Raw genomic sequence first — 27,153 nt, forward strand, 5'->3', positions numbered from 1 at the left:
GTTTACTTTACAGAGGTAAGATAAGTGTCCACATCAGTAAGAAAAAAAATCTCAAAATTGGCTTTTTGTTGAGGCATCTTATGAATGAAGAATTTAGCAACAATAATCTAAAGATTTATAATGAATTAAAAATTGCAATAGTTCAGAGGGCAGTAGATGAAAAACTGCTCCTGTGAATGTATATGTTAATACAATAATAACACTTTTAGATTAGGTATGTGGACAGGCTCGGCTCAGCCACGCTTCTTTCTGACATTAGGATGATTTAAATTTACGAGGAGCACATGAAAGCAGCACCACACACACACACACACACACACACACACACACACACACACACATGCGCGCGCACACACACACACACGCACACACACACACACTTTCGGCGGCGCAGCTAGTGCCACGTCAAATGTGACGTAGCAGGAGGTGTAGTCCGGGTGGGAGGCGTCCTAACCAGTACAAGAAACCACGCAACGACTGGCTTGAATGATCTTAAACCCAAGAGGAGCACTTGTCAGAGGTAAGAGCTTCATATCTCATTCATATTATCTCTTATGTTGTCACCGAGCTAACTGTTTCCTCCACAGTTAGCCGGATAGCTGCTAGTAGCTGCTGGGCTCTGGTGCCGCTGTCACTCGCGCGCTGCTCCTGCTGAAGACAGCGGCTAAACACAGTGACCGATACATTTAGCTTACATAGCAAACGCGCTTACTGTGAATAGCAGAGCTTAGTAACAGCAGCCTATTATACTACACCATGCTAATACTGAATTTCTCTCTGCTACGAGTGAACTGAGGAATGCCTGCTGTGTTTTGGTAAGAATAGCCTCAACATCAAAATCCTATTGAGGACTTGACACAGCCTCCTGGAAACAGAAAGTTTGAAAGCATTATGAATATATATAACAATAATTATACCATGATAGTGTCTAACAGCTATCAATTTAAAGTTAATTTATTGGCGTATGTTGCTGTAGCCCTCAGCATCCCATTCAAATGCTAAAAATTCCCCTACACCAGTGGTGTGATGATTTTCTGGTCCAGCAAGCTGCTCATTGTGGGTGTGGGTTCAAACAAAGACATTAATTAAACATTCCAGTAGTTACTTCAATCAACGCTTTGCCAACAGTTCCAGTATAAAATGCAAATGCCATGCTGAGCGTTGCATTAGCCTATGTTGTCACCGATTGTGCTAGTTTTACCAGCAGTAGCAGCATTGTAGAAATACTGAGGTCATGAGTCCAATTTTCACCAGAATAACCCAACCCACCTAACACATTTTTGACTAGCCATCAACCAAACCAAAATGTTATTTCCCTACATTATGGCCAGGAGACAGGTATGTAACTGATGGGGAAACCAAATTCCTTTCATTATGATTAAACCTGCGTAGTTGTTTTGCTTAAACACAATCAAATTTAGTATAAAAAATATATATAAATATATCAGCCTTAAAACCCAATATATGTAATATGTGTTTTTTCATCTGTTTCAGTGTGGCAGAGTTAATCAAAAGCACCGTTCATCATGGACCCAAGTGCCAGCGGACTCGCCCAGAGGTTGGCTGAAGCTGACCAGTCTCAACTCCTGCGTTTCTGGAACGAGCTGCGCCCTGATGAGCAGGCCAACTTGACCCTTGAACTGCAGGGGATGGACTTTCAGGAGATCAATGGATTCTTCAAGAATGCCATGGAGACATCCAGCGGCAGCAAACACGAGAAGTTGGACGCCCGCATGGAGCCGGTGCCCCGGGAGGTGCTGGGGAGTGTGACAAGGGACAAGGAGAATCTTAAAGACTGGGAGCAAACAGGTGAGCTCCATCAAAAGTGTTTCTGCCCCCAGAAAGTGTTTTTCTTGGTATCAGACTGGGAAGCCTAAAGGGGATTAAAACATCACATGGTAACTCAGATGCTTTAATGTTGAGGTGGAACAGTGGGTGTCCTGAGAACTAGTGTTACTGATATTTTAGGCCCACACAAAGTCAGCCTTTTTAATGAAACCTTATGTAATAGCTTATCAAGAAGTCCACAATGAGTATCATCAGAAACTCCCTCTTTGCTTGCTGTGTGGTTGTCTAAACTCTCAAACTATTCCCTGTCTCAGTCTCCTGCGTAGATTTTACATATGAGTAAAGTCAACTCGCGTTGTTCATTATATTTTTACGCAATCACCCTTGCAGTGGGGGTCTGACCATTTAGCAAGTCTGTTGAGTTTTTTCCTGGGGCAGGATGACAGAGGAGGCGGGCAGCAGAGAATGTCTGGTTTTGATTTGGGCCTGACGTAAATAGAGTTGCTGCTTGAGCCTCATTCATGAGGTCACTCTGCTCTGTTGGGACCAAATCTGTGTGTGTGTGTGTGGGGGGGGGGTTGGGAGAGTTGTCAAAGTCTAGCAGGCCACTCAGTCCACTGGTATTAAGCTTGTCTTTGGACAGTCATAAGTGGAAAGAGTGTTTCATATCAAGTCACGTAGCAGCAGTTTATGTAAGATAAACTGGGACTATTGTAATCCAATGAACCACAATAAAAGCAATCAAAGGTAATGAGATTTCAGTTCAGGGCTAATTTATTATGTCACATTGCCAAAGTCCTGTAGAACGTGTCATAAAATGTTGGCCTTAATAAATTGTATTGATAAATATTATCAGCATTGTTTTGGTTCTGTTTGATGTTATTTATACAATTTGTATTTCCAAAGGCAATTAGAATGCACTATGGCCATCATTAGAGATTAGATATTGTGCGAGTGTATCTAGTTCATGTGTCATCATATTAATATGTAGTCCCAGATGTGTTTCACTATCTTAAATACACTTTATAGGACTCATATTCTTGGTAACATTTATGATAATTCAAACATTCCTGCTCTGTGCCCATTCAGGTCTGCACTGCATCTCTCAGAGTAAAGTGGCGGCCCTGCTGCTGGCTGGGGGCCAGGGAACCAGACTGGGGGTCTCTTACCCCAAAGGCATGTACGACGTGGGCCTGCCGTCCCACAAAACCCTCTTTCAGATCCAGGCCGAACGCATATTGAAGCTGCAACAGCTGGCTGAGCAGCAGCACAAAATCAAGTGCTGTATTCCCTGGTAAGACATCATATTATGTAGGAAGAGATGACTGAGGCATTTAGTTAGTGTGCCTGTCAGTTGAATTGCAGTTTTATTTGGAAAAAAACAAACAAACAGATCTAAGCTACCACAAACTGTCTCTCTATTCGTAATGAGAGTTGTTTTTGCATGATTAACTGGGTCAAATCACTGACAGTATCAAAGGAAACTCTCAGTCAAGGAAGTTGTTTTACTGGAAAAGGATTAGTTCCCTGTAGAGCAGATCCAAGAACAGTTTGATAATTTGAAAGAGGGAGATTCCAGGAAGGCAGGGGAGTGCATAAAGTCTTTATAAGACTAATTAGTTTCTGAAAATTATGTCAGAAATGTCATAATGACCTCAGCAGGTCTGATTCTGTAAAGCAGTTGTTACATTTTTATTTTCTGTCATATACTTAAACGTCATATGTCTCTGGCTGACGTCAGCTTTCTTGTAAGTCTTGTTCTTGTGAATAGTCACTGAATACATTTTCTACAGTACTTAAAAAATAAAAGAGAATTTTTATTTACTTTGGAGGGTTTTCCAAGGCATGTACCCATTTCACACTTGTTGTATAAATGATTTAAAATAGAGATGAAAACAAATAATGCATGAATCAGTACTAAGTTCCTTCTATGTTGCCTTCAGGTACATCATGACCAGCGGCAGGACAATGGAGTCCACCAAGGACTACTTCTCTCGACATAACTATTTTGGCTTGGACAAGAACAACATCGTCTTCTTTCAGCAGGGCATGCTACCAGCCATGGACTACAAAGGCAAGATCATCCTGGAGAACAAAGGAAAGCTCTCCATGGCGCCTGGTAAGCCCACTCAGGATTTGTGCCTTTTGCTTCCATTCATTCGTTGTGTCTTATTTGCTGTGTGGAGTTTGTGTGTTTCAAGCGAGTGTGTCTGTGTTTGTATTTCAGATGGGAATGGGGGTCTTTACAGAGCCCTTGGGAACCAGGGCATCATGGATGACATGGAGAGGAGGGGCATTGAGTCCATCCATGTGTATTGTGTAGATAACATCCTGGTCAAAGTGGCAGACCCCTCCTTTGTTGGTTTCTGTGTGCAAAAGGGAGCGGACTGTGGAGCTAAGGTTGGTCACACCTCCTGCTCTTTCTGTCTCTTTTTTTTTTCTGATACAGGCTCTCTGCAGCACTTTTTAAGCATTTCAAATGTGTCCTAAAATAAATTGTTGTGCTAATTAGGTATAAAACTGAATCATCAGAGATTGTGGGGCCGACATTTTTTAATTTTAAATATCTTAATGTTGTGTGTTCATAGTGTTACTTTTAAAGAATCAGCCACCCTGAATCATGATGTTGCCTAAAGTGTCACCTTTTACATTTATTTTTGCCATAATAATGGTCATTAGTTGTTTTCTACTTAGCATTAAAAAAAAGTCTTTCTTTCATATCAGATGCTACATTTTAAGGGAAGAAAAATTAACAAAGGTTGACGCAGCAGCAGGTTGAGCAGCAGGCCTGTTATATTCCTGTCAGTTGTTTGATACAATGATCCCTCACTATTGTGCACCTGCAACACTAATAAGCTGAGTTACCTTTTATCAGACCAAGAAGTCTTAATAATATTGTAAGGATGCATGCACACAATGATTATAACCAAATCAAATAGGGTAAGATTGTTACAAACGAACAAACTTCGTTAGTAGCCAAGCCATAAGGGCTGAATGTGATCCAGCCTGTCAGTCTAGTTTTTTTAATTCTAGGAGGTCCTAAATGGTGGTTAATGTTGATTCATATCTTTTGTGTGCGTGTGTCTGTCTTCTATTAAAAGGTGTGGCCAGTTTGCTGTCACTGTAACAACTGTCAGTTTCTAGACAGCTGCATGCTCCACAACTCACCACTGGGTGGAGATATAGGCTGCTTTGTCTCCTCCTGTAGTCTTCTTGAGCAAGAAATTCATTACAGCTTTCTAGGAAATTTGAGGGTTGAGCCCAGAATCTTCCTTCACTTTTCATCATGGTCTTAGATAACATGAGTGTGATGTGGAGATGCCACTTTTTCCTAAACATTTTCTTTGGACAGAGTGTGCTTTCATTTTGGAAACAGTACAACGTTTGAACTGGAAACTTTTTCCACTAGTAAATAAACCATATTCATGATTAATTATAATGTTTTTCTTTTTTTTTCATAATCCTCTCATTTTGTTTGGCTAGTAATATGCATCAGTACAGCCAACAAACTGTACATGGAATAGTTTGGATACGCCTCACAGAACAGGCCCATCTGTTTGAGATAAGTTTTTAGAAAGAAGATCCACCGGCAAAGCTGGTTTAGTCAGTCTTGTCCTGTGTTGTTACAGTGACTTGTTCCTTCCTTCAAATTTAGTTAATCAAGAAGGACAATACAAAGCAACACATCACACTATATATAGCTACAATCCAAATTTACATCACACATTACATTACAATTTATATTCTGTCTTACCATATACTGTGTATATATACAGTATAGACTACTTATAAAGCAACACTAAATACAAGTTCTGTGATACTGTTGCTTGTTTTGATCTTGTTGGATGCCTAAGGGACAACAATTCTCTTAAAGCTTAGGGAGCCAGACTGTGAACAAGACCATCAAAAGGGTTTAACTGTAGATATTTTCTGATGGTACTGTAGTGATTATACATATTAGTATTAGCCTCCTACTGTTTGATTGGACAGCCTTTGCTCATGACATGAACGTGTGTGTGTCATGCTCCCCCACCGAAGCTGTAAGCATGCTCCCCCACCGAACCCCCACCGAAAAGTAGCAGCTGGCCGGTGAAATACAACTGTACATCATTCCCTGATTTATCAGTGACAAGGACCTAAATAGGAAAAAATACAGTCAGTATTCCAAAAAAACTGCACTGGGTGGAGTTGGGAGTGACTTGTTGGTTGTGCTGGTTGAACACTGATTGGCCTGTTGCTGTTTATCAGTTGGGTCTCCTGCTGTAAAAGTTGTTTGAGTAGTTGTTGTCAAGGTCGCCACTAATAGGAGATATAAATAGCAATAAACAATAAACCAGAGAGGAGACCTTAAACTATCAGGACTTAAATGAGTGATAGTGGTGCATAGGCAGCAGGAGTTGGTCTTAAAGTCCAAATACAGTATGTTGTTGAGGTCCGAGAGCTCCTGCTTGGGCAATAAGTTATGATCTTAGAGTTATTCATACATTGTTGCCTAACTGTTGCTGCCAGGTCCTCCTAATTTTATTTTGAAACAATGTTACCTGCCATGGCAACTTCATCAAAATACAGTCAAGTTTTCTTGAGTTAATTTTATCACAGTTTTGCTTCCACTTCTTCTTTAAAATCACATGTAAATGAGGTCATGTTCGTTAGATATCCGGAGTGTGTCTGAAGCTCTTGTTACCAACTCAGACTGCCTGTTTCTAGGCACGTTATTTCTCAGCAGTACCACACTGAAATGCTTTTTATCATTCTGTGTGTATTTTCCAGCTAACACAGAATAGATTGAAATATTTAACTGTGTGGAACTTAAGACCAGACCCCGCTCCTGTTTGACATTATGAGTTGTGCGGTGGAACAGAGATGGAAGGATCAGATCAGAGCAGAGTTCCACCCTCCCATCATAAATTACTAAGCTGTGCTACAGTTCATGTGGCTTCACCACCGCCCCAACCCCTCACTCCACCCCGTTGACCAACCCCCTCATCAGGACTCCACTCTGTCATTAGCAACCAACAGATGGGGAGAGGGTTTTTTTTTTTTTTCATTCAATGCAGACTTTAACTTACTGGCTGTATAAAGTGGAATACACTTAAGAAAATCTGACCCTTTCATAGCAATTCTTCTTATTTAAATGTTAAACTTACCTAAACTTTTTTTTTACTCCTACCTCTGTTATTTTGCCCCCTTTTTAAAGAGCAATGTCACAAGTCCCATTTTGATAAATTCGTTATTTACCAGCTATTATGTATTTCATTTCTGCCACTATTACAGAAGATGTGATGAAAGGGGAACATCAGGGAATGTTTTTGTATTGTTTTGTTGCATATTTTTTATATGTGACAGATATGACACATGGATTTAATGTGTTAATAGTTAACAACAGTTTTTGACCTGTGACATGGTTTCCAGGTTGTGGAGAAAACCAATCCGACAGAGGCAGTGGGTGTGGTCTGCAAGGTGGATGGGCATTATCAGGTGGTGGAGTACAGCGAGATCACCCTGGCAACTGCTGAGATGCGCAGCGCTGACGGCCGACTGATGTTCAACGCAGGAAACGTGGCCAATCACTACTTCAGCTTCTCCTTCCTCCGAGACGTAGTACAGTAAGACTAACGTGCACTGAACATACGCACACTTTTTTTTTTTTTAGCCTTGCATGTAGTTTGTGCTCTTCTGTCGAAATATATTCATTTGTTTTTCAGTAGTTGCGATTTCTTGTAGCAAGAACAGCCACTCAACATCATTATAAAGTAAATGTGCTGCAATTAACCAGAATTTTTTTCCCCTCTGTTTATATATCAGGAAGTACGAACCAAAGCTGCAGCACCACGTGGCCCAGAAGAAGATCCCATATGTGGATTCGGAGGGTCAACTAATCAAACCCGACAAACCAAATGGGATTAAAATGGAAAAGTTCGTCTTTGACATCTTCCAGTTTGCCAAGTGAGTTACAGAGAGTTTTTTCCATAGAGGGCACAGAGTGTGTGACAGCATCAGAAGACAGCCTCTCACCTCAAACTAAAAGGCCTTAAAGTACTAAGAATACAATGAATATCTTATGCTCCTTTTGCGAGGTGGCTAGAGTACATATGTTCTTCTGGCAGGCTTCAGGCCTGGGGTTTGACTGGTCCTTGATCTGTCCTTCCATGCATGAACCAACCCCTTTTTCCAGTCCCGATCCCTATCCACCAGCCAAGGTCTGGTCCAGCAGGCTGAGCCTGCCAAGCTCTCTGCAGGAGGATGGAGGTTTATGAGCTGTTCACTCATTCCACCTCCTCCAGTGTTACATGACATCAGCTTTGAGTCACGCCACTACTAATAGAACTATACATCTAATGAAAGGATTCCTGTAATGATTGACTGATGGAAAAGCACTGCAGACATGTCCAGCTTCCTTCGAGGTTTATTAGCTGTATTTCAAAGTAAAAAGGATGAGAAATAGTTTGGTGTTGCTGAGGAGATGGATTACAGTTGTGCCCGGACTGGCAGACTGGCAGCTTTAGCAGAATCCAGATGGGCTGACTCACTTTGCAGCCAGTTTTTATAAAGTCCGACTTTTCTCTGTTCTTTCTCTGTGCTGTTTGGTCGAGGCTCTCATAGTCTGTTGTGTGGCCACACGTGCCATATATTATGTACGTCTCAGTCAAAAAACATACACATTTGTTTACTATTCACAAGCCAAGGGTTGATAATGCATATTTAATTTGCTTCCACTATGTAATGCATACTTTTTGACTCTTTATTTTGTAATAGAGCACTTGGCCTGATTAGTTTGGATCAAGCCTCCAGGAGCAACGCTGGTCTCTGAGGTGATTTTGGTGTATTGGCCACACTCGATATTGTAGGAACAATAGATAAAACAATGGATACATTTTTCTGAGTGTCACAAACACTGTGAAATGACTAAAATGATTGCACCAGTGTGCAACTTTCATAGGAATGAATGGGACGGCATCTTGGACTGCAGTATCCAGTTTTCTTAATATAGCCATACCAAAGCTCAATTAATTGTTTGTCACAGGCTGTTGTTTAATGAATACCTGTAAGTTCACATGATGACTCTCTCTCTATAGCCTATTTATTAATTGACCATATTTTTCTGATATTGACCTGTTAATTGTGCCTTTGGTGCCAGCTGGAGGGTTTAACAATTTTTTTTACTTTTATTTAGCCAGGGTTTCACCAAGGACAATGCTCTTATTTCAGGAACACTTTGTTTATTCTTGTTCACGCAGTTACACACATTCACACCTGAAAGCTGCCCAGTATAACAGTCTGATTTGTGGCCACTGAACAGCTCCATCGGTGCAGTTAGGGATTATGCCTTGCTCAACAGCACCTCAGTGTTGGTCGTGGGGCAAATGCCGTGATGATGAGTAATAGATCATTGCTATCCTATGAAACGGTATATCTCCAAAATGTCAACTTTTCATGAGTTAAGAAAAACAGCCCTTTCAGCTGTGTGGCATTTTTGAGATAACCAATGGGATTTTAAATGGTTTATTTAGCTTATGAAGGAAAGGAACAATAATCTTTCAGTTTATATATATATATAAAAAAAGAAAAAAATCACCAAATTTGTAGATTATTGGACAGACAAGATACACCTTTTCATGCCAATCACCTTTCTGTAAATCGACTGATTGTTTCAGCTTTAGGCTGGGTATGGTATGATTGCTTGTCATACCAAGACTCTGTACCATTGTCTACCCTTTGGTTTGTTTGCTTGTGTGCTGACATGCTGCTGTGTGTGTCCATCAGGACATTTGCTGTGTACGAGGTGCTGCGGGAGGATGAGTTCTCCCCACTGAAGAATGCAGACTGTCAGGACGGAAAGGACACGCCCACCACAGCCAGACATGCCCTCATGTCCCTCCACCACCGCTGGGTGCTTAATGCTGGGGGCCACTTCATTGACGAGAATGGCAGACGTGTGCCCGCCATACCCAGGTGACCACAGCCATGTCATGCCACCTCACATGACACACACATATCATGTTTGGCATGAACACAAAAACGGGTTCCTCGTGGTCATTCCCACCTTCCCAACACTCCTCACACTGTGTACAAACTATATGCATTGGCTTTTTTTTTTTGTTTGTTTGTGTTATAGACATCATATTATTTTAGCCTCACACTCTCACTCCCCCCTCTCTCATGCTTGGTCTTGCTCCTGTGTGTCCCATGCAATGTTTCCAGAGACGGAGCAGCAGGCAGTGTCACAGATGATGGCAACAGAAAGTAATTATTATCCCCCTGCAGTATTGAGTGCATGGTGATGGGGTTTTGGCTTTCTTTCCCTCTCGCTCAGACGTGTTAACACTATATAACATTACTGCTGATCCTTGATGTCGCCTTTCCTTTATTGCCACTGAAAAGAGGAACACATGCCAGTCGGCAGCCATTTTTCTGTCTCTTTACAGTCAGTTGTAATGAAGGAAATGACAGAGAGGATCAGTTTAGATGACTGAAAACGCAGTCCTCTTAGTGTGCTGGTCAGATGATGTACAGTCATAATGACCTGCCGACAGATCATTTCCCCCTCAGATGGTTGCTACTAATACACTTAATGTATTGCATGTCGGGTAATGGGCACCAGTTACACTTTCAGTGACAATTTTGCAATAGATGATGAACCTGTTGATTTGTGTGTGAAATAATTACGACAAGGCCAGCCATTCATTGCTTGCAAGTTTGCTTTTGAGTTTAAATCCACCTGCTTGTTTTTTAGAATTAAAATGAGCATGTGCTTCAATAACATTCATGGCACCCATGAATGTTATTCAGGCTCTTTTTAAAGGGTGTGCTTTTTCCTCAATCATTCAGCTTTTCCTTCATTCTCATGATACAGCTGTGTGGGCAGCTGCTTAGAAAACACCTGAAGTACCTGATGTGTGATTGGTGATTGTTATCTGGATCTAGAAATAAACAAGTTGAGTGGTGGCAATATGGTGGAAAGTTCCTCCAGTTTTTCAGAAGCACTTGGAGGAGATAACCCCACATTGCCTTTCATTCATCTGTTTTCTTCTAGAGGAAGTCTGTTACGGGTCAGACTAATCACTGGTCATGTTTGGGAATGATGAAGCTCTGATTCTTTGCCTTTGAACTCTAATCACAAGCCGCAGTAGAAGAACAGCTGTGTCAAGGATGTACAGCTGCTTCTTTCAACTACAGTCCCTCTGCCTTTTCATGAGAGCATCACCCATTCTGTTTCATTTTTTCTTCTTCTGATCCTCCCTGAATTTGTTCCTTTTCCAACGCAGCCTGAAGGACGGAACAGACCTGCCAATCAAATGTGAGATCTCCCCGCTGGTGTCCTATGGGGGAGAGGTAAGGAGGCAAGGCCTACTGTATTAAATGGAAACTCCAGATGTTGCTCTGTCCCTGCTGTCGACTTGAAATAATCAATCAGTACACCCACTAACAATGTCCCAATGGTATCGTTTACTACTTTAAGGGTCTTGAAAAGTTGGTGAAAGGACGAGGGTTTCATCCAACCCTGACGATCGACGAGCATGGGGTCCACGAGCTGGTGAAGAACGGAGTTTAGACAATGAAGGGGAGAGATGGAGACAAAGGGACAACCCAAAGACCAACCTCCCTTTGTCTCTCAATGTTATCGGGGAGAAACTGTGATGTCATCGCCGTGCAATAACAAATGTTGCGTGCATGTGTTCATGAAAGAGGCTGTCCCGTCCAAAAAGAATGAACAAGATAAAGTCTATCGTTTACTTTTCAGCGCCAAGTTTTCTTTGCTTTGTATGTTGATGTCATACTTGGTTCATATTTGTTTTGAAGAGCACTTGAACACAGCATGAGATGGACAGAATCTGTGTCGCACTGCTGGATAAAGCAGTCTTCTGGTGAATCTATTTATTTTGCTTATGAGACTTATTTTTATATGTACTGACAGATGCTCTATAGGTGGAAATTGCCATCTACTCATTTTACCTGGTGATTTTTATACAGCATTGGACTGAGATGAAATGATCAGAAACTTGTTTCCTACTAGCATGTAATCAAGGTACATGGTGCGGGCTGTGGGGGGTATTTATAATATCTGCTTCTTTTCTGCTTGCAATCATTGAAGATTAGATATTACTCAGCTTTAAGAGATGCTATGATTTCTATTGTCTTTATTAAAGAAATTTCTTACTTGGAAAACCTACTGAATGTGTTGTCTATATATTTGCTCTGCAGTGTGTTGTGGTTGTGTGTGTGGGCACACTTGTGCATAAAAACATTTGCCTTTTAAAAATAAGTATTAGCAGGTTTTCTGACAAATCAGCGAACAATATGTGTGTGTTTCACCGGCCTGTGTCTGCAGGGTGTGTTTTTTGCATTATAGCTTCTGATGTCTTGAATCAGAGTTTCCAGCACATGGTTTATGTTTAAGATGGGCCAGAGCATGCAATGCTGCTGCAGCTATTCAGGAAATATTCTTTGTGGCTCCTTTCTGACTCATTTTCTTTCTTGCTCTTCAGCTCCATAACTGCATTACGATGTGAAATAACTGGAGTATGGGTACTTTAGCAGAAAAACACTTACTTTGAGGGTGTCCTAGTCTATATATGGATCTTTGTATACATTTAATGTACTGTGAAAAACTTTATGAAATCTGAATATGAAGTTCTGTTCAATGTGTAATGAGACTCTACAGTCGTGCTAGCAGCTCTGTGAAGCTGTACGTTGGCACAGCAGTGCTTTGAGCTAACTGCTATCACTAGCATGGCACATACTGGCTGTGACAATGCTAACATGTTGATGTTATGTAGCAGGTACAATTCTTACCATGTTCACCATCTTAGTTTAGTGTGTTGGCATGCTAACATTTGCATTAGCACTGAACACAAAGTGCATAAGGCATCACCAAAGTTATCACAGTTCATCCTGAGGGAAACATGAATGTGTGTATCAAATTTCACGGCAATCCAGTTATCGAGATATTTCACTCAGACCACAAATGTCAACCTCAGATGCTAGAGGAAAAGTCAGGGGGTCACCAAAGTCAAGAGGCTTCATCCTCTGGGGACCATTAATGTCTGTAGAAAATGTCATGGCAATCCATCCAATAGTTGTTGAGATGTTTCAGTCTGGACAAAAGTGGTGAACCGACAGACCAACATTGCCAACCCTAGAGGGCTAACATGCCTAAAAATGTGTAAAAGCAGCTGAAGAAAATCTCCATTCAAGAAGACAATAAAATCCTTACATTCCAATAAATTCCTTGCAGCCAATTGGAGTCACATCACTGCAGGATACTGTGGCTTCCTCATCAGGAAACACTACAGACAACTTTTGCACATCAAGAAATAAGGAAACACTAAAGTCACAGTGTCTTTGAATGAACGTTTCCAAATAACCATTTAATTTCTTCAGTCTGGTCAAACGGTTCATGGGCCACATCAGCACCGAAACACACACATTAGAGGACAACCTCTCTCTGACACTTGACTCACACTTTTCATGGGTCTGGTTTGACTATTAAGGCTGTGACGAACTGTGGTGTTGGTGGCACTGAGTTCAATAAAGAAGTTGCTTCTTGAGTGTTTCTAGCACAGTCAAAGATCAGTATTTTAATTTATATGATCACACTGATCAGACAGATCTACAGTATAAAATAAAGTATAAAGTGTGAAAATTTGAAATGCATGCTTGATTTGAAAAATTGTGATACAGTAGCAACAAACGCTTTCTATAAATTTGTTATAAAATGACAGAGAAATGACTTCTGAGGACAGCAGCACAAATATTACCTTGAATTATGGTTGCTTCAGCCTCTAGCTGTCAAAAGAAAGGCTCTTTTCAGGAGGAAGAAAGCTTTCTGATTGAGCATTGGATTTGGCCTTAATTGAAACCTTATGTGTGGCATGTGGAATTCTGGGACTTTGGCATGCTCCCAAGAATCCACAGAATGTGAAGGGTTTTTTTTCTGCCTCCCTCTCTCTCTCTTTCTCTCCTCTCCCTCTCTTTTTTTCCTATGTGCAGGGGTGTCTTACATCAGCCCACTGAGCCCTGGTGAAGGCGGCTGACAGAGAGTGATAGAGTGAGCAAGAGAGAGAGAGAAGGGCTCGGATTGTAACATCCAGCCGTCTTGACTCTCACTGGAATAATCTCTGAACAAATGGTCTGAAAGGATAAGACATAAGACAAGTAAGTCATCCTTTTCTTTTACACCTTTTGCCAAAACACGTCTCGTTTCATATAATTGTTTGGACTGTAAAGTTAGGACTTCAAACTCTGACCACTTTTCTTGAAGCCTATGAGAGAGTACCTTAAAGTCCCCTTGAAGTGTTTCATAGTGGGAGGCTTAGTTGCATGTTTGAACTCCATGTACCTTTTGTGTGAAGTAGCTGCTGTTTGCAGATCCAGCGGTTTCAAACTGAGGCTATTACACACTGTTTTACTTTGCTGGCTCATTCCTTCATTTAAACACCTTTTCACTTGAAATGATGATCAGGGTTCAAGAAAAGAATATAAATGATGGAAGCCTCTCTTTCTAAATCTCTTCAACCATTAAACAATACTTTTTCATTCTATATCAAATTCAGCGCCTTCCTTAATAAGTTCAAATAACATACATGCCAGAGCTTTAATGATTTAAGTGTGATTTTGGCTGTCTGGAGGTTGGAGTGTTTACTGCATCATACAAATGCCTCTCCATTGGGCAGTACGGCACCAGCTCCTTTTTTCACAAGCGACAAAAGAAGTGTAACTAATGTGAAAATGATGTGACTCTTATTTGAGCGCCTTACATCAAGCTCACCCACATTTTTGTTTGCTTTATTGTGGCAGAGTAGTTAGGAGCATGTTTTGGAAAAGTTAAACAACTGAGTGATTTATAGCCACTTAGATTCTCTCAAAGTTTACTGTGGTCAGCTTATGAAATGTTGAATACTCAAGTTACAGCTTTGAAAAAGATTTCCGTCCCCCCAGTAAACGTCCTGCTTTTGTGTCATGGAGGTGGTGTGTATGTTCCTCAGTGTTATGTAGGTGTTACGTAGGTGGTATGTAAGTATCCTCCTGTGGTATGTTGCTGATGTCCACACAGAGGCCTCTTTTCTACCTTGCTGAAGTTATTTGGTAACTCAACTCGACACTCATCTGAAGAGTTGAGAATATGTATGAGCTCACAGCTCTGACATTTGACCGGGCACTCGACGACCTGAACAGTCAATGGCAGCCTCAGGAGAGGTGGCACTGATCAATGGAATCATTGTTATAGAGAGATCAAGGTGATGCTTAGGTTGCTCTTGGTGGCTGTGTGTGTGTGTGTATGTGACTACAGTAAGTAGGCAGGTTTAATATCTGTGCATATGGCTGCTCTTTGTTTTTTTAATGTTGTCGTTAGTGGAACTCAACTGATAGAAATTTAATCAGTGACAAATGTTCAGGTTAATTGCATGTCATTTAGCACACAAAAATCCCAAACATTTGTTGTTTCCAGCCTCTCCAGTATGATCCTTTTCTCAATTTTACGTCATTGTAATCTAAATTTACAATTATTTAGTATATTTTTTAGATTTAATATTCAATTGATTAATAGAAAAGTATATAAAAGTATACATACTGTATAATCATTAGCTGCTGGCTGGCAGGCAGGAGTTTCAGAAAGGTTTACTTTTTATTTTTGTGCTGAGATATTGAGACAGAATATAGCTTTAAATGTCCAGACTTCATGGAACTAAGCAAATTAGTCTTTTACAAGATTCAAAGAGAAAATCTACCTTAAAATGCTTAAACACTGTTTTTGAGTGTGCTATGCACTTCTGGTCAACCTTATTATTCACAAAACGTACTGTAGATGACACGATGTCAGATCAGCAGATTTTCTTCATCTACAATATTGTGTAAAACGTTTCTATCTAGCACTAAAACATCAATAGTGAACATTTGTCATTTCTTTAGAAATGTTCAATATTCATGTTCATGTTCAATATTCAGATAGAAATCCACGGATGGTTAAGCAGAATGCAGCACAAGGCCATGATATGTTGTGATTTTAATGAGGAATGTAACTTATTTTTACTTTGTTACTCTTATTCTGCTACCAGTTCTCCCCTATTCACCCAAGTGCAGGCTTTTTTCTCTGTGCAGTGCCGAATTCTTGGGAACAAAGAAGTAATGGAAGTACACGTAGACAAGGCAAGTCAAGGAAAACAAAAAGTGAAATTACAAAACTTGACCACAAATTAAGTCCAGGAACGTACTGATCACCACAGATTGAGGATTTATGAGCGTGGATTTTTCCTTCACAGCCTTTTTGTTGCGTGCTCTCAAGGCTGGATGCGTAAATTGGAAACCATCTTTATCAGAGCAAATAAGCTCTTTGTCAACGCAAAATGGAGGAGTTATTGTTTATGAAAGGGAAATATATGAAATGACTGTGGTGGATGTCAGAGTGTAGTGGATAATGTTCTCACATGTAGTGTTTTTTATTTTTTCGGACAGTTGGAAAACGGAGAGCAAGAGAACGTTCAAGGGGGATTTGATCCCACGCCATCACTTCATTATCTGGCTGTAGTCTGATATTGGTGCACAAGTATGTACACACATATACTATAGGCTAAAACACACACACACACACACACACACACACACACACACACACACACACACACACACACACACACACACACACACACACACACACACACACACACACACACACACACACACACACACAGGGATAGATAGAATGAGAGAGAGAGAGAGTATAGAGGAACCACTTTAGGAGTGTGTTATCATTGCATCTTTCTGACATGTCATTTCAATTAGCAACCCTTCCCTCCAGAGTCTGCAGGCTGACTGACATCCTCACATACAGACTCTAATCACACACCACAGCAAAGGCTGTAATTTCAACCCCACATTCAAAACACTGCACTGGAGGCACCCGGTGCTTACTTAGCTTAGCTGTAACTCGACGCAGACGTTGTTTGATTGAAAGTGTTTTCAAATCAATGCTTCTGAAAACCAGCTGCGCACTCACTAGCTGAGGTGCATGCTGTAATTTGGTATAAATAGCAGCATTTCAGGGAAGATCATCCCTTAAATACTGCGCTGTTGACTCTGTATCCCACATGTGCTTGAACTTTGACCCTGCCCAAACCAGCACCCCACTCATCACCTATCGTTTGAGGGGGATTAGATTACTCGTAGCCTAAAGCAGACGGCATTTTGTCCTCTTATTTCTGAGCTTGAATTACTTTTTTGCCTCTGACTTGAGGTCTGCTTCCAAAACCAGAGGTGATTTAGCTCCAGTGACAGGAAATATGACAGAAATGTAATTTCTTCTGTGATATTTTCCACTGTGGATGTTAACCTAATTGTTAATGTTAATATTGGGCCACTGCTTTGATCCAGAGAAGGCTGGTCGAATCACAAAAACAAAATGGAGGAGCTAAAAGATAGATGCACATACACATCAATGCACAGTTGTCAGTGCCTAAATCCTCCTCTGTGTTTGCAGATGTGGCCTCTGTTTTTCCTCGTTCTCTCTCTCCTGTTTACAAGTGGCAGTCTGTCTTTGTTTGTCTGTTTCTCTAAAGCTTATTATCTGTCTCTCCACCTCGCCGTCTCTCAGTTTCCCCTGTCTTCCCTAATTACAGGCTGTCAGGGAAGAGCTGAGGTCATATTTCAACATCAAAAGAACCTCAGGACGCGCTGCAGGCTACCACTGTGTACAAATGACAGCCTGGGCAGTGAATGAGTTGTCACTACTGACGTATCAGGCTGTATGGACAACATCGGCCTTTTAATTTTAGAACTGTTACTATCTGCTCTGTTGTTTCAACTGTTTTTTATTTGAATGTCTATTGAGTGGAATTATGTGTTTCCAGTGGTGAAAAGTACATTTACTCAAGTACTGCACTTAAGCACAATTTTGAGATACTGGATACTGGAATATTTCTATTTTCTTCTTCTTTACACTTACACTTGACTACATTTCAGAGGGAACTATTGTACTTTTTAACTCCACTACTCCACATTTATCTGACAGCTATAGTTACTAGTTACCTTTCAGATTAAGATTTTACGATAAAAACATAATAATAAGTTTATTAAAACCACACATTAAAGATTAAACCAGTGCTTTCCAACCTATTTGGCTTGTGGCTCCTTATTTAAAAATGAAAAGCAGTGTCCGTCTGGGGCCCATGGTCACGTTTCAGATGTCTATGAGTTGTTCCACCAAAGAGACATTTCCCCTCTAAACTTCTCAGGTTGTTTAATTTCAATAACTGTTCAAATTATCCAATAACCCCCTCCCAAAAGAAACGATTAGAGAAAAGGAAAAAATATAGAAATTTGTGTAGCAGACCTTCTTTTCTTTTTTCCCTACCCCATTAATCATCTCACAACTCCTGAGATTTATACTGTGACTCTTTTGAGGGGGCCTTCACCTTGATCAGCTACAGCAGTAAGCTACTACTTACACATACTACTGCAGAATGGAGCAGAACATGATCAAATAGAACACGATATTCTCCTCAACAAAGGTAAAACTCCTCCACCTAGTTCGAAGAGTGGTGAATGTATATTATAACGGGGTTCTAAGATGCGTTAAGTGATTATATGGGTCGTTTAAGAATATAGGTGTACTTTTTCTGTTGAAATTGAAGAAAGCACTTCTCGTCTTAGTTGACTGCACAAATGCTCTTGATTTAAGCAGCGTGCCGGGGATGGACCTCTGCTCTAACGGGGGAAATGGAAAAAAAGAGCTTCTTGGCATGAACCGGTGTTTTTCCAATCTTACAGTGTAGCTGTAAAGTTCAGAGCCTGGATATTCAATCAAAATAGATTTCTAGTCAAAGAGTTTTAGGCTACTCTCCTTACATAACTTACACAACCCTTGTCATTGCACAATATTCACAATTGACAGTTTTATAAATCTTTATTAAAATATTTGGTAGGTTTTGCGGATAGAGAAAATACAGTGCTGAATCCGTCTGTGAGTATTTACAGGTGAAGTAAGTGGGCCCACAGCCTCTCCTGCAGTTTCTCACTTTCTTTTTCCCTTGTGGCCACTAAACATCAGCTGGTGGCCTTTACGAGCACCTGCACACTGGCTTGAACAGTTCATGTCCTCAGGCAACTATAGGTCCTTAATGGCACCATCAGTGAGGAGCAGGTGTGCTCCTGCTGGAGACTGTCTAACCTCAAGAACAGCAGTTACAGTTAGAGCAGTTAAACAAACCTTAACCTCTGCTTCAGTACATGGTATAGTAGAGTGTCATTACAGTGAGTGTATTCTTGAGGGCCCACCTTTAAGCCCCCCATGTCAGCTCCTGCAGTGTTGCTCTGACATCCTTGTAGACGAGCAAGCACATTTCTATACAGCAGGACATAACACAAAAGAGGGTACAGACAAGATTCACCAGATGGATTTAAAGCAGTGCAGCCCAGCCTGTGAAGCAGTACATGACCTTAGCTTTTCAGCTTTTGGTTTCATGTTACTGTAAAACTATTGCTGACGAAGCAGATTCTTGTTTTTATCCACTCTATCATAGAGCAACACTGAAAATATGCCTTGTATATCATTACGTGTGCATATGTGGTGTAACATATCCTACAATTAAGCTGTGGACTGAAACACTTCTCCCCAGGTGTCACATCTTACCCAAACAATAGCGGATTGTTTTCTGTGCAGTTTTGTCTTCCAGTCAAGAAAATGTAATTACGTGTGTGTGTGTGTGCGTGCGCGCATGCCTCACTCACGGATTTTACTGCTGTGTGTTTACATGGCTCCACCTGGGTCTGATTGGGAAATGTGATTCGGATTTCATGCATTCCCATAAAAATCAAATATCTGCGATGCTATGTTACAGCCTTCGGGGAGAAACAAGAGGATATAATAGAAAGCACATGTGGATGGTTATGGCGCATAGCATATGGGCACACTGTATAGCAATCAGGCCCAGCACCAACAGTGCACATAAACACACACACACCCTTATATATACTGTATATGCAGTTTATAGCTTTGAGGCCTAGGCATGATTTCTGCGTTGAGTTAAATTTTTTGTTGATATTATTTGAATTCCTGCAAATTCGACCTGCTTTGTCTTTAGCAGCTCATATACCCAGTATGTGTACTATTATTAATTGGTTATTTAACAGGGACAACACATTTTGGTCATTTTAGCTTGTTTTTCTGTGTGTGTGGTTTTTTTTGCCATTATTGAACATTTGATAGCACAGAGGCAGTCAGGAAATAATGGGGAATAAAGAGGTATGACATACAACAAAGGTCCCCAGCTGGAACTGAACCGGGGATGTTGTGGTTATATGGTTTGGGTCTTTACCACCAGGCCACCCAACGCCACACACCATACATTTATGGTACCAGATAGAGCTAAAAGCTAACATTCTCTGTTAAGAAATGTAAGCAATTATGTGCCATACTTGCCAAGTAGTTATAATTTATTATTAGTTACCTTTGAATTTTTAACCTTGTGTAATATAATGTTATACTGTATATTCTTGTGGATTTGTAGTCAGAAGATTTATCAGTATTCAAACTTTCAGTTTGATGAGGAAGTTTTTAGTCTTTGTCCAGCACTTTGGTCCAGACTAAAATGTCACAATAACTATTAGATGGATTGTCATGAAATTTTGTACAGACATTCATGTTTACCTCAGGATGACGCTAAAATAAGATGGTGAACATGGTAAACATTATACCTGCCTCACTGAGCTGCTAGCACAATTGTAGACTCTTAGTCCTGTTAGGTTACAAAACATAAATTGGCTTTCAAACTGCAGTTATAACTGCAACGATGGACTGGAGAATCTCTTGACAATCAATGCAGTGTAACAAGAAAAATACACTGCGCTGATTATAAGTTGCATTCATCAAGTACATGAGTCGTGGGTAGATGAAAAAGCAGGAATCCAACATTAATTGTAATATGTTTAACATATGATGTTTAACTTGCAAATGAACTTGTCACATTGTTATTCTAATTATGCCAAAACGTTGTAATAACATTTCAGATTGTGATCAATGTGAATTCCCACAGTTTAACAGAAAATATGACCTGTGTCTGAGCGTTGCGATTATGACTGAGGATAATCATCTAAGTAGCTCTCTTCCCGTCTTCCTGATATCACCAGATGTTCTCAACCAGATCACTGGTTGCTCAATCTTCTGCAGAGGCAAGTGTTGACGCTGCTGTGTGTGTTTGTGTGTGCATGTGAGAGAGACAGAGGCAGGGAACAGAGCCAAGTAAACCTGTGTATTGACTTTGCAGGCTTTCCCAGGGTGCAGGACCAGGTGGTACACCAACGATACTCTGTGTGCTGGGCTCGACCCTCCCAAGAAAAATCGGATTATTTATACAAACAAAAAAGCCTGGGAAAACAAAATAAAACCGCTATCCGGTTTGCAGTGAGAGTTCTGCTGGAGGACATGGCAATGAGCTCTTGCTAAATGCATGAGAGTGTTTCAAGTTCCTGGGGTTGTAAGACGATTAGCCATTGATATCCATTAAAGTTGCAAGAATAGTTATTTATGACCTTTCTTGTGAGTTGTACAAATCATCAGTGAATCTCCAACGCATTAAATTCGTCCTTCTGATTCAAAAATGTAGGTGCAGTATCTGTGTGTGTTTCTTGGTTGAGCTCTGTGGGCTCATGGGTTTCTGAGGGGAGTATCTGTCCTTCACCACTTCCTGAACTAGCCAAGAGGGAGCTGATATTTATGAGGCACAGACTTTTCCCCCCAGAAGTAGAAATTCAAGTCAATAGTTGTTCTATTCAGGAACGTTCTGCTCCAAGTTGATTCAATAAACTCTGCTTGCTGCCTATCAACATTTGATGTTTCTAATAACCTGTCTGAAGTCAAACAAAGGTCCAGTCAAACTTTGTTCTTTCTGTAATACCTAATATCTGAATGGTGCTGTGACTGAGTGCTATATATCATAACAAAACTATGAATATATCTGGAGACATACATTAGTCTGAGTGGGTAAATGACATGTTAGATATTGTGTTTAACATAAAATGACATGCCATAACTCCCACTGGTACAGTAGATACAGTAATTTGCCACCACATTTGGAAACATTTACCACATATGGTTTTGTTTTTATATGTGATCCGCTGGGAGAAAGTAACAGTTCTGTAAATGGCTCTCAGGCTATAATATACTGTTAGTTATGAAAATATTTTGAGAAATTTTGAAAAGTAGGTCTAACTAACTTTATTTTGCCTCTAAATTATTGACTTTACATGTATTTTTAAAATATGCACTCACATATGCATCCTATTTAAGCTTATATTGCTCAGTACGCACACATTTAAATGATATGAAATACACACAAACACACTTAGCCTTCTTTTAAATATCCATGAGGCCAATGAAGCTGGTGCCGAGGGGCCTCTGACCAGAGCAGCCTCAGTCTTAACTGGCCTGAGGGTGAGGCCTGGTGATCAAAGTTCCCTGGGCACGAGGAATGTGTTTACATTTAACACTTGCATATTAGAGAATTATTGGTAATATAATATGAACTAAAGTCTTTGGATGCTCATTTTATAATGTGTCAACCATATATTTAACTGAGGGACAGAAAAGTACGTCGGGATATATGAGGCCAACTTTCCTTTATGAATTATTACCCAGACATTTCTAACATATAGTCTGGAGGTACAGCACAGTAAAGGTGGGACCTCAACCAGTGCTCTGTTACGTTGCTGTCATTCTTTATAGTAACAAATTGGTGAAGTCATTTTTTCATTCTCATTCTTCTGTGTCTTCTCATCCTCTAGCTGTGCTTGCTCTCACACAACAACCTGTAACACTTTGACTTGTGTTTGATGAGAAAATGCTCCCTTGGTCTTCTGAAATGTGTCAAACATGCTTCTCCACTTTAAAGGACCTTGTTTTGATTTCTTTATACACTTTCAGCTCAAGTTTATTTTTCGTTCCTTTTCTGAAAGCTTTTAGAAGTGTCAGTGGACCTGACTTTGGTTTATTTTGATAGGTAACTCTAGAGTGTGCTGTGTTGTGGTATAGACTTTCATGAAGGTTAGCTGCCCTGTATGAAATGCGGGAGATTTTTTCACGTCAAGCTGAATTTAGAACTTGACTTAGAGTCTACAGCCACATTAGCATCTCCGTGAGGCTGTACTTAGGTACTTTGAGCTAAATGCTAATGTCGGAATGCTAGCATGCTCACAACGACAATGTTAAGCAGGTATATAATGTTTACCATGTTGACCATCCTAGTTTAGCATGTTAGCATGCTAACATTTGCTAATTAGTACTAAGGACCAAAGCAGTGGACCGACCGACAAACAAAAAACAAAAAACATTGCCATCTCCAGGGCTAAAAACAACATATGTACATGTGGGACAATCTTCAATACACATAATATAATTTAGTGTATTACAATGAATGTCTATATATTGTACTTTTAATCAGTGTTGATAGCAAAATTGTATTAATAAGACCCTCTGACAATATTTTTTTGATGCCAAGGATCCCTCATTAGACACGTCAGACAGGGATGCCCTTTTTTATGCATTTTGCAAAGTGCACAAATACAGCTCTATCAGTGAACACATTCACATGTATTCTCTCACTGTGTAATATCCAGTGGCCAGAAAGTCAGGTAATGCAACATTAGCCTCACTACCAACCTAAGATCCTTGAAGGTCTCTGGACTCACTTTGAGGCAAAACCCACTCTTTACAATTATCCCTGTTTGTGGACAGGCATCTGTATCACGTACATGCCTCTGCCCTGTTTTGACCCCCCCAGCTAAAGCCCAGAGTTGCATCTTTACACCCCCTTACACCTTGCACTTCTCCCCCATCTCATCATCTCCTTTCCCCCCTACTTTTCCTCCAGTGTTTCTCCTTTTACATGTTTACGTTGGACTGCCTTCATTGGTTCATTAGTTAGCAGCCTGTGAGCACAACACTCCTCCAAAAGTAGGTGGACCCAGTTTACCTGGGCGCCATGGTTACCGAAGAGAGCAGACTTTACCTCAGACCAGTGATATCCAAACCAAACTCTGCCTGTTGGTGTCTGCTCGCTGTGCTGAATGAATTGTTTAATTAGCAGTAAAATACCAAACTTTCAGCACCTGGAAGCAGACATTTTTTTCCATAATTTCACCTCACTTAGAGAATTTCAAAAACCTTTGAAGCATTACTCATTCACTGGCCCATAGTATATGCTTCTCCATGCTAAATAACAAGGGCTCACAGGTCAAACTTACTGTACAGCTCTCTGTGCTCTGCTCTGACATTCAGGTGAGGAAGGCTATGTGACCTAGATCGCCTGTCTTTTTCCTGCACCGTCTCTCAGGAGCTATGAGAATAAATTCACCAATGAAGGGTTTGTGCAGCTGGTCCTCGTTGCGGTCCTCTGTCTTCAATCCCCCCATCTCTCTTTCACTGTTACTGCTTGTGTTTTCAGGTCAGAAAAGTCAGTGTTACTACAAAACGTAGCTGTTGAAATTAATTTTAAAGAGCAGTATCCACTTTTCAAGCATAAAGTTGCACCTATTTGTTTGAAATGATTGCCGGAATCAAGTATAGTTCATTATGAAATGAGACAGCTTTGTTTGTTTGATGACAGCGAGAGCATAATAAATAAAAGGCTATGGACACTTTTGAAATGTATACACAATAAGTTGAAATGTAACCCTTCAGATGATTTGACAGTGCTTTCATAAGCTTATTACAGTTTTTCCCTAAAAAGTTTGAAATGTGTCATTGAAAGTGAAAAGGAAAAAATGCTGGACTAGACACTTTTTGAAACCGAGATAGGACATGAATAAGTTTTTCCTGCTGTGTTTCTGTAAGACGAGAATGGAGAGAAGTTTCCAGAGCTGAGAACCTGTGCCTGTAACTCCAGTGCTGCTGACTGATGTTACTGTAACGGAGGGCAGTGGTGGAATAACAGCTGTTCACTTCATACAGGTACTGAGAACAAAGCTGGAACCAGAGGAGGCTTTAGCAATACAAGTGATACACAGGAAATCCATCTCCACATTTTAACAGTCACTAAACCATGATCATCTAGACAGTTTCTGGTACACTCAACTTAACATATACTCCGAGTATAAGAATATCAACAATGGCTTGGATCTCATATTTGTGCCTTTAACTGTGAGGATAAAACAAATAATGTCATGTCTTAAATAATATCCTATATAAATCATTTAAGGGTCTAAACATTTTTTAAAAAGCCTTTAAAGTTTTTTTCCCCAAAGACTATTGTATTTTCACACCAACTGATCCCATTTTCTACAAATTACGTACAGTTTACATTAAAGCCAGCCACTTTCCAAAGCCTTTAAGACTGATAAAAGCATTTTTCCTATCTAGGCAGTCACAGGACTCAGCACATGTCAATGCAGTATTAAAATCAACATGGAGAGGCCCCAAATTTACTTGAGACAGGTAATTTATCAGAATTAATATTTTGTAGTTTTTATTTTTTGGCACAGTTTTGTGTGTTACTGCAGCTAATGCAGTGATTATTATTGAAGATAAGGGTGCACCATTAGGGTCTATCCAAATCTCTGCAAGTATTTTTTTCTTACTGTATTAACATGAACCAAAAATGGCTGCCTGGGCAATAAAATGCATTTATCAATCTAACAAGAGTAAAAGTCTGAAGACTTGGTGATGCTCATGCAATGCATACAAGGAAACAAATTTGTTGAGCAGATGAAAAATAAAGAGACAACTTTGCTAGTCTTAGATCCTTAACACTTGGAGCAAACCCCTAAAACCCTAAATAAAAAAGTATATTAGGCATGAGGGTGACGCCTGAGGATAGACCATGCTCTTATCTGAATTAAACAGGTTTTTCTTAGTATGGCAGTAAAAACTTAGTAAAAATGTTAAAGACTGGGAGACTCACCCCCTTCTCCAGTTATGGCATGCTTTGGAAAATGGTGAGTAGTAATATAAAATGTATGTGATTAGCAGTAAATGGGCTAAAACATGCAAACACACCAGTATGGTCCTTTGAGAGTCTCCAAATGTAGAACCAAAGGTCAGCTCTCCTCCCCTGTACAACACAGGCAGCCTTTACATAAATGTTCACCAACACATTTTTGACTTCCAATGCACACAAGCCATCATGTGTTTGTGTTTCATTAGCTATGAAAAGCCAAGAAGAGTTAAGCTTAGTAAAGGAGTCTCAGTGGGAAGTGGCTATAACCTGAAGATGCAGGAAATGGAAGTAAGAAAAGCAATTAGATTATGTGTGAAGGCACAATGAAAGGGGCAAGTCAGACCATAATTAGTGTCAAAAAATTCAGTGGGTGGACCATCTCAGCTGGTCGCACAAGATTAGATTGAGATTGTTTTTAGTACAGGACAGCTTTAAAGGTCAGCTCGAGCATTTGGCTCTTAATTCAAGAGACTTTGGAGAATCAATCTTCATCCACAGCACTTATCTATGGAAAAAACAAATCAGTAAATATCAGTGTTTTCCAACACATTTTTCATTTTTCCAAATGCACGTGTCCAATCATTGTAGCTAGGCAATGTGGAAAGCTGAAATTTGTGAAATTTGGGCATGAGCTCAAAATAAACAGGTCTGGATTTGTTTCCCATAGACAGTGTGTAGCATATGTGAACCTGCACTTCATATATGTCAGAGGTTAATTTGGAAAGAGGTTAACTGGAGCGTTAACAGACAATCTTACTGCTGGTGGAGATCCCCTGCTGAATAAAAGCAATGAGGCATATGGCCTTTATAGTACAATACTGTACAACCATTGACAGCAGATTGAACAGTATGTGAATGAAGGCCTGTACTGTAGGCCAGTCTTGTCCTATTGACCAGACCGGGGCAGTGCAGCTCTGAGCAACATGCTGCTGATCCTTCTGTTATTTCAATGGGGAAATGTCAGGAAAATGTTGTTTTTGGCCAGTGATGAGGACCAGGAAATGTCTGACACACACACACACACTGATGTCTCTCTGTGAAAATTCCCACAGTGCTCTGGTAGTTTTGTTTTGTGTCATGTGTAATTGGGTTTAGATAACCCTGCTTCGGTGATGCCTTTTAGTATTTACATTGGAGTTGTAGCACAAAGCCTGTCGCCTGCACTACATTAAAGATACAAAACCATTAGATAGTGAAAGCATTGGAAAACTTAAAACTAACACTTGATTTGTAGGTTTTTCTTTCTACTAACATAAGTAGTGTCTCCTTTCCCATTTGCTGCACAATTTTGTTACATAAGACGTGATTAACATGGTGTGAACAATAAAGCTAACCTCAGTTATATAACAGAGACTTTGAGCAGCAGTAAAAGTGCCCAAGCTGGATTCTCCAAGCCGTTAGCTCCGTCATGATCAGATAACTACACTAAGCTGTTTAAGTG

General features: G+C 40.3%; 2 protein-coding genes across 6 annotated transcripts in view; both read left to right on the plus strand.

Annotated features, from left to right (window-relative positions):
* Positions 1-394: 394 nt before the first annotated feature.
* Positions 395-11,959, plus strand: uap1 (UDP-N-acetylglucosamine pyrophosphorylase 1). Of its 2 annotated transcripts, XM_044200800.1 has the most exons (11): positions 395-520; positions 1,495-1,809; positions 2,878-3,082; positions 3,732-3,907; positions 4,016-4,188; positions 7,201-7,394; positions 7,594-7,734; positions 9,553-9,741; positions 9,991-10,032; positions 11,055-11,121; positions 11,249-11,959. In XM_044200800.1, exons 2-11 carry the CDS (start codon positions 1,527-1,529, stop codon positions 11,339-11,341), a joined length of 1,563 nt encoding a protein of 520 aa, XP_044056735.1. In that variant the 5' UTR covers positions 395-520; positions 1,495-1,526; the 3' UTR covers positions 11,342-11,959. The 2 variants fall into 2 exon arrangements, with proteins under 2 accessions (XP_044056735.1, XP_044056736.1); XM_044200801.1 differs by lacking the exon at positions 9,991-10,032.
* Positions 11,960-13,788: 1,829 nt separating this feature from the next.
* ddr2a (discoidin domain receptor tyrosine kinase 2a) overlaps positions 13,789-27,153 on the plus strand; it is a 30,621-nt gene continuing 17,256 nt past the window's right edge. For 2 of the 4 annotated variants that reach the window (XM_044200802.1, XM_044200805.1), the window contains exon 1: positions 13,789-13,944. The gene's annotated coding sequence lies outside the window, so the exon portion shown is untranslated. Of the gene's footprint in view, positions 13,945-16,242; positions 16,334-24,708; positions 24,728-27,153 lie in introns of those variants that run through there. The other 2 variants (XM_044200803.1, XM_044200804.1) reach the window with 2 other exon arrangements.

Source organism: Siniperca chuatsi, linkage group LG6, assembly GCF_020085105.1.
Source record: "Siniperca chuatsi isolate FFG_IHB_CAS linkage group LG6, ASM2008510v1, whole genome shotgun sequence".
In the NCBI taxonomy this organism is placed as follows: Eukaryota; Metazoa; Chordata; class Actinopteri; order Centrarchiformes; family Sinipercidae; genus Siniperca; species Siniperca chuatsi.